Source organism: Orycteropus afer, unplaced genomic scaffold (genome assembly GCF_000298275.1).
Source record: "Orycteropus afer afer isolate SDZICR_OR568_19922 unplaced genomic scaffold, OryAfe1.0 scaffold00640, whole genome shotgun sequence".
NCBI classification, from domain to species: Eukaryota; Metazoa; Chordata; class Mammalia; order Tubulidentata; family Orycteropodidae; genus Orycteropus; species Orycteropus afer.
In genome coordinates this window covers 754,058-762,573 of record NW_006922227.1, presented here as the reverse complement: position 1 = coordinate 762,573, position 8,516 = coordinate 754,058, and the positions used below count along the sequence as shown (strand labels likewise).

Sequence of the window (8,516 nt, the reverse complement as noted above, 5' to 3'; positions counted from 1 at the left end):
GGCCTCTTCCTTCTTCCTAGTCTGTCTCAGTCTATAAGTTAGGCTGTTACCTGTGCACCAGGTACATTTCACTGGGTTTTAAACACCAGAGGCTCAGCCTCAAAACTCATATCTACATGTCACCACAGTAGGACAAACCGACAGACAAGTTTGTCTGGCTGTTGGAGACCTCTCGTATCACCCCCATCTGGGTCCCTGTGGCTGACTGTTCCTCTGTCTGTCTTCCTGGCCTTATCCCCTTTCTCCTGCTTTCCAGTCCTGCTGCTTTGGGTGGGCCTGAGTTTCCTCTCCTCACCTAATCCCTTCGGCTGATGGCTCTTCTCTCTGGCTTCCTGGTTTTTAATCCCTTTTTTCCTGCTCTTCCCGCCTGCTGCTTTGGGCATCCCTGCATTGTCTCTCCTCACCTGTAACCCTGGGGCTTATGTTAATATTTATACATGCATATAAAAGGTAATGGGAGCTCTGGTAGCATAGTGCCTAAGGCACTTGACTGCTAACCAAAAGGCTGGTGGTTGAAACCCACCAGCCACTCCTTGGAAGGAAGGTTGGGCAATCTGCTTCCATAGTGATACTGCCTCGGCAAACCAAGGAGGGGGTCGCTATGAGTCTGATGTGACTGCATGACACATAACAATAAAACGTAATTCAAGAGAATGTTAAAGGTAAAAAGAAAGACTAACTTAACTCCTTGCTAAGGATCCACATTACTCTGCTCCAAAGAACTAGCTTAGGAGCTAAGCAGTAGAAATTCTGTACATTTAAAGACCTTAAGTGATAAAAGTTTTTAATTATGTTTTCCTTCATTTTATCATTAATAATATTCTACGAATATGGACTCAGAAGAATGTATACAAATAGTTTCTCCCAAACACTTTTAAGTTAAGAACAGTGAAACACAGACTATAATACTAGTTCACAATATATTGATTCATTTCAATATCCTTTTTAGGCCATTGGTACATAATTGAAATTCAAGAATTGAATGATTATCTAAATATCAACAGTTTTCGAACTATGTCATGAATCCAAAATATTTAGTGGTGGTGTGGTTGTGTATTTGTATGTCAATCAGAAGACAGGGTCTTTTTCTTATATATATTGTTGTTGTTATTATGTGCTGTCAAATCAAACCTGACTCATAGTGACCCCTCCGTGGGTTTCCGAGGGAATATCACTACACAAGTAGATTGCCCCATCTTCCTTCTGAGGAGTGGCTGGTAGGTTTGAACCACCAGCCTTCTGGTTAGCAGTCAAGTGCCTTAGGCACTGTGCTACCGGAGCTCCTTTATATATATTAGGCTTCCCAATCAACATCCCCCCCCCCAAAACCAATCCAGTAAATAAATAGAATTTAAAACCATTCATATAGATAGGTCAATGTAAACATAAATGCCTAACTGAAAAAGTTATGAATTGTTGAATAATATGGTCATAAATTCAGAGTGCAAATATTTTCTTTGCAGAATTCCCTCTTACCCCCTCCACTGATGCATACTGATATAGCCAGATGATAACCCTTGAGCTTTCCCTTTTATGAGTAGAAAGCATTTAGATACATCCTACACAGTAGACATTGGCTGTGCACAACAGATGAAATGAATACAAGGAAATCATAATAAAATCAATTACGAAAATTGAGAAAATGGTTTTCTTCTTCTCTAAAATATTTAATATATTAGTCAAAGTACAGGGAGCTGTGGTAGCATAGTGGCTAAGACTCTTGCCTACTAACCAGATGGCTGGTGGTTCAAACCCACCAGCCACTCCTTGGAAGGAAGGTTGGGCAATCCTATTTCCGTAGTGATACTGCCTCGGAAACCCAAGGAGGGGTCGCTATGAGTTGGGGCCGACTCGATGGCACGTAACAACAACAACAACAACAGTCAAAGTACATAAGTACATTTCCAAAATTAGTACTTTCTAAAATCCAAACAGTAGTCTATGTCAGAATTAGTTTAATAACATGACAAAGAATATTAAAGGTAAAAACAAAACAAAACAACAAAAGAAAAACTCCCATTATTTAATTAGTTGGTATGTTTCAGCATGCACAAAGGAGCCCTGGTAGCACAGTGTTTAAAGTGCTTGGCTGTTAATGGAAAGTCAGCAATTCGAACCTACCAACTACTACAAAGGAGAAAGATGTGGCAGTCTGCTTCTGTGAAAGATGACAGCCTTGGAAACTCTGTACAGCAGTTCTGCTCTGTCCAGTTGGATCCCTATGAATTGGAATGGACTTAATGACAACAGGCTTACTTGGGTTTTTGGTGGCTAAACAAAGTTAAGTATAGAAGTCATTGTGCATTCTCATTCTTAAAATTTCAGATAATTAATTGAGAAGATCAAAAGTCTGCTAAATTTGTTAGATTGTTTTACTGTTCTTTTGTTTGCTTTTGCAATTGAGTACCAAAAAATGTCTAAGTGACACAATACCTAACCTTAATTAGAATTTCTTTAACAAAACAAAGTAATTTCTAAAACAACACCTTTAGGGTTGAAGAAAAAGAAAACGATTAAGAAAGCTATTTACACAAACACATGCTTTGAAAAATGAATAAATATTTATGTTGAGTACATTCAACTTTTCTGTTACTACTTATAAAAAGTGTCATTGTGTGTATAACTAGTACATATCTTTGTATGAAATGCCATTACTATTTCTGAGAGTTCATATAATTTTTATGAGCTATGAAAGTCCTGGGATCTGAGTATTTAGAATAAAACCCTCAAAATCTCACAAATTGAATGTTGAGGTTTTTAAGTTTTTAAAAACAAGGCATATTTTCATCCACAAAGAGTAGTAACATTATGTAATTTAAAGATAATAAATTGTATTTATATCTCTGTTCATTTGTAATGACATTTCTGGAGCAAAATACATTGTATTCAGATCCACAAAAATGAAAACTTCATTTGCATCTGTTTCGGCTGTTTCCTTGACAACACCTGTAGATGCTGCTATCACCATGGGGATGGTTCTTTTAAATGAAGCTGCAACTTCCAAAGGAGATGTTGGAAAAAGACGGAGTAAGTCACTGTGTTGGTATTTTTTCAGTGTAGTTTCAGTTTTCAAGTGGGAAATACATGAAAGTCCTTTGTAAACATAAACTTCCAAAGAAATGTTCTAGACTTAGGACAGTGAAGGTTTTGTTGTTGTTGTTGTTGTTTACTTGCCTTGGAAACCCAAGGAGGGGTCGCTATGAGTTGGGACCAACTCGATGGCAGTGCGTTTGGTTTAGTTTTTGCTTGCTTTTTCCTACTTCTTGGATACTTGTGTACATATACTTGAAAAATATTTTTCTTTAAAAATGGGTTTGGGTGATTTTCCCTGGAATTGTGTGTAAGTGGGGACTGCCATTCGTCCTTAGCAGGGATGCTCTGACCCTTCCCCACTGAAGCTGCAGCCTCATGACCAGAAGGAAAAGACTTGTGGACAGAGTCTTCAAAGGCTTTATTGAGTCTTCATATGTTCCTCATGTCATGAGAATCAGGTATGCAGTCAAAGCCTAAGTCAAACCAGTTTTGCACACTGAAATATTGTAATACCTTCTACTTTTCTCAGCTCTGGTGGAATAGTGCTAAGGCATTTGACTACCAACCAGAAGGCTGGTATCACCCACCAGCCACTCCTCAGAAGGAAGGTTGGACAATCTACTTCCGTAGTGAGACCACCTCAGAAACCCAAGTAGGGGTCGCTGTGAGTCAGATCCGACTTAGCAGCAGTGAGTTTGGTTTTCGGTTTGTCCACTTTTCTCCTAACCACCATTTACCAACATTAAAAGGGGCTGCTCTTAACATTATGTTTTCCATTAATATTCCAAGATTTACATCTCCATCAAAGGGTCCAACATTAGCTTTTAAGCAAGTTAATTATGTTTTATCCTTTGATAGGACTATTTCCTCTCAGGAGTTGTTGGGGAAAAAAAAGCTAAAGTAACAGATTTTGGCAGCAAAAGAGGAAAGACGGGAAAAATTATTCAGCCTTAAGGAACATAGGTTAATAATTGATGGAGAGCCTTATAATTAATGTTTCCTGCTAGAGACCTTTTTTATAATTAATATCAAGCCCCTATGTGATTTTGTGATTTTACTTTCACAGGCTTATAATTAAAATTTTTTCTTAGTATTTCATATTTTTGAAATCTTTTTAAAAATCCAAAACTTATGTGTAAAGAACATAGGTATATCTGAAATATACTAATAATTTATTAAGATATTTAAAGTAAAAGCCCAGAATTAAATGATTTTTAGCCAGTATGAGATGTGTCTTTTGATTAATCATAATGATTTCTAAATTTATAAGTGTCTAAGTGTTAAAATGTTTCAGATATAATATATAGTTAAGTTTACCCTCTTCTCCCATGATGGTATCTATACATCATTGTAAAGCATCTATAGACGAAATTAATGTATTACTTTGTTTGTTGTTGTTGTTGTTGTGTGCTGTCGAGTCAAACCCGACTCATAGTGACCCCTCCTTGGGTTTCCGAGGCAGTATCACTACGGAAGTAGGATTGCCCAACCTTCCTTCCGAGGAGTGGCTAGTGGGTTTGAACCGCCAGCCATCCGGTTAGCAGTCAAGTGTCTTAGCCACTATGCTACCGGAGCTCCCTATTACTTTGTTTAGTTAACCATTTTTGAATGTCATTTTTTGATGTGTCTTTTGAATAAACACTGTAATGTTCTTGAGACTGATACATCATGCTTATGAAGACAGACTCTCTTTGTGATTACATATTAATCATATATCTTACTATATGAAGCTAAGTAATAGTAATGAATATGTAAGTTTTTTAATCTCACATCTGTCATATTAAATTTATAAAATCACTTTTCTTTAGATATTTTTACATATAATGAATTCTGTATATAACTCTTCTGACCTGCCCTCTTCCTTCCCTAAATAAACACACACATACATATATAGGAAATATATTTAAAACCTCTTCCTTTTTGATTCTGGCATTATTTTTATTTGTAATATCATACAACTACTGTGTTTATTACTGATCAGGTCAGAAAGCTTCTGTGAAGCCATGACCTTACCTTCCAACAGGTGTATTCTGTGGGCTGATACAGCCCATTTAGTGATTGCTAACCCTCACTTCTCATTCCATCTCTCTTCCTTCCCTATAAACAAATACTTGTAGTACATTATTTTGTTCCACTGCACAGAATCAAATAAATACATTGTTTTACATGGTTGATTATTTTAAATCTCATTTCCCATTGAGCACCTAGTGAGGCCACTGAAAGTGACAGAGGTAGTATAAAGAGTGTTTTATTCCTCTTTTGGAAAAAATATCAAAAGTAATCAAAGGAAGAGAAAGAAATATTTGCAAAAATGCCACCTTTGGGAATGTATACATAATTATTTAATTAATTTCAGGCTTAGTAAGATTGTAACTGAGTTAATTCTAGGCTTAGTAAGATTGTTTTAAGCAAAGATGTTAATATGCTACATCTAGTACCTGGATACTTGGATATTCTGCAATGAACAAAAAAAAAAGTATTTTTCACTTTTCAGCAACCTGTTTTTTGCTTTACTTTCTGCCAATATTCATTTTAACACCAATTGCAGAAGTATTTTCTGAAATGAAATGTCACAAAAGCTGCAACTGGATACTGTTAAAGGCTTATGATTTTTACAATTTGTACTTAAAACTGAGAGAATGATATTCTTAGAAGGTTGACATGAAAACTGACTAATGCAGTTCTAGACCATATTTTGGAAATACCATACCTTATCTATACTCCCTAATTTCTAGAAATGTAATTCAACCTGTTTTTCTTTATATGCTAGAAGAATTTTTAATGATCTTATTTTGTCATTATAGAAGCATATAGTAGAATGTTATTTTCCTCATTTTCTTTTAGTATTTTAAATCTCTTTTGTCTTCCCCTTTATTTGATAATCAATTAATTCAGAAATCTTTCAAATGCTTTTTTTAGAATTCCTTGAAACTAGTGAAATGATAAAAGTACTGTATCATGTTTCACTCATAAAATATATTAAGAGATAATACTTAACATATTAAGAAATAATACTAATTTCTGATCACCTATAGAATGGATTTAAATGGAAGTCAATTACTTTAAATATAGTTATTCTTTCTTTTACTTTGTTCATACCTATATATAGTTGACCAGGTTTTAAGCATTAAATTTTATAAGCATGTTTTAATTTAGTTTACTATTAATAGTAGTGAATCTTGTTTAAGTACATATCCAAAATATATATACAAAAGAAAGATGATATATTTTACTATTCATCTACTTTGGAATAAAATCTCTTTAACCATAATGAAAAAAAAATCATCTTTTTCTTTATTTTTGCCTGGGACAAAAAATGTTGAACCCTGGACAACAACACAGTCCACTATAACATATGTCCTCTGTTCCTTTGTAACTCAAATAAACATTAATTACAGCAGCAACAATACCCTTACACCATTACCTGCTACGGAGAAGGTTTTTATCCCTTTTCACTCATGAGATTGTATTTACTTACTCTCCAAGCCTTTTGTACTGTAGGATGAGCTATTTCTAAATAACATGCTTTTACTGAGACCGTGTAATTAGTCTAATAATATAAAATTATATTTGTTAATTTTGCATGGCATATAAAAAAATAAAATTATATTTAGCATTCTAATAATGTAAAATGTCTCTGCTGATACAGCCAGGTGGCCTCAAAATGTGGATGCTAATAATCTCATTTGTGGTTACATATTTTGTTTGTTTTGAGAGGGCAGGCATTTTCATATTTGTAGGAATTATATAAGAGAAGAAAGAAACCACCAGAAGACTATATTAGTCAATTTTGTTGTTTTCATATCCTACATAAGCAATTTTCATTGAGAAGATTATGGAAAATAATGAATGCATTGTATTTTGGATTATCTGGTTTGTTGTACCTGTAAGTGTCATGAACTGTTGATGTAAGTATATTGTAATAAATTGAATGCATTTGGGTTGTCATTTGAATGTTTATGGACAGTGATGGTATTTTCTGTCTTTTTCTAGTCATTTGCCTAGTGGGATTAGGCCTGGTGGTCTTCTTCTTCAGTTTTCTGCTTTCAATATTTCGTTCCAAGTACCACGGCTATCCTTATAGGTAATATCTTTATACTAATGTAAATGTTTTCATTTTTAACTAATAGAATAAATCATAATTTCAGTGGTTGATAAACATTTAAGGATTGATTTAAATTAGATAACTCATTTGCCAAGTGACTTTTCGTTCAGTTAGCAAGTTTTTGAGCACCTGCCATGTGTTTAGGATAGTGGAACATACAAACAAGATTAACAGGCATAATTCCTATTCCACAGTATAGTTTTACTTTGGAAATACATATACATGGATATCACTATATAGTATATCCTATGTTTATATATATATATATATTATAAACAAAGTTAGTTTTAAACTTCAAAGTATTGATCAGAATTTCTTCTTCTCTTGTCCTATTTATCCATCATGATTTTGACTTAATTTGTAATATTTTTTCTTATGTAATCTTCTGTTGAATGTCTGATAAACTTTGCAGCATCTTTTGAATTTGTGACAATGTAAGCTTTTTCAAATAAGTAAGAAAAGCCAACTTGAAAAATAAAAATTAAATGATAAAATAATTTCTGATCACTAGAAGTAATCATAATGTATATTTATTTACATTTTCACCAATATGTTGTCATAGTTGGAGGAAAAAAGATGTTGCAAATTCAACCTGAGACCACATTATTATTACCAAACTACACATTTATTTAAGTATAGACAATGGATGTACATATATTTGTTCAACTTGGGATTTAAACATTCCTTCACTTGAGCTAATTCCTTCCTCTGCCTTGCTTTAAGGAAAAAATACTGAACTTCTTCTCTCTATATATAATCCTTTCTCTAGCTTAATCTATCCCTCTCTCTAATGAAGAAGTAAAGGCCCTGTATTTTCTTTCTGAAATTTTGAAGACTCTGCTATAATATGGAGCTAGTGACATATAGTAAAAAATAAATGTTCATCACACCTTACAACTCTTCTGCCTGTGAACTGTGCGGTTATTTTAACAGAATGTCTTTGTGTACATGATGATAAAGTTACATAACTTCATCTAGGGGACAAAACTGATCATAGGGAGAGCTGAATGTAGGGTTGTATGGAAGAATAAGACTCTTGAATCCCACTTCTTTATTTTCTCCTGTGAGACAGAGGCACTTTTACAATTGTCTTTTTCTAACACTCACTAAAAATAAATACATTAAGGGATTGGAAGAAATGTGTTATCAGATCTGAGCTGTGGGATCATCTGCCTTCTGTGGCTTTGATGAACTTTTAAAAAAACATCAGAGATTCCCGGCAAGATGGTGGACTAGGCAGAAGGATTGCACAGACCCTCTTCAACAAAGAAAAGGGAAACCAATTAATACAGACACAGAAGATAATCTTGGACCCCTGAGCCTTGAAGGAAAGGATGCAGATTTGGACTAAACCCCAACTAGCAGAAGAATTTGCGTG

General features: G+C 34.3%; 1 protein-coding gene across 1 annotated transcript in view; it reads left to right on the top strand.

The window, feature by feature from the left end:
• Nucleotides 1-7,121, top strand: part of LOC103210706 (tumor suppressor candidate 3) — a 322,221-nt gene extending 315,100 nt beyond the window's left edge. Inside the window, exons 8-9 of the mRNA XM_007956618.2 lie at nt 2,953-3,027; nt 7,027-7,121. Coding sequence (XP_007954809.2) covers nt 2,953-3,027; nt 7,027-7,121 — 170 coding nt within the window. The remainder of the gene's footprint in view (nt 1-2,952; nt 3,028-7,026) is intronic.
• The last annotated feature ends 1,395 nt before the right edge of the window (nt 7,122-8,516 follow it).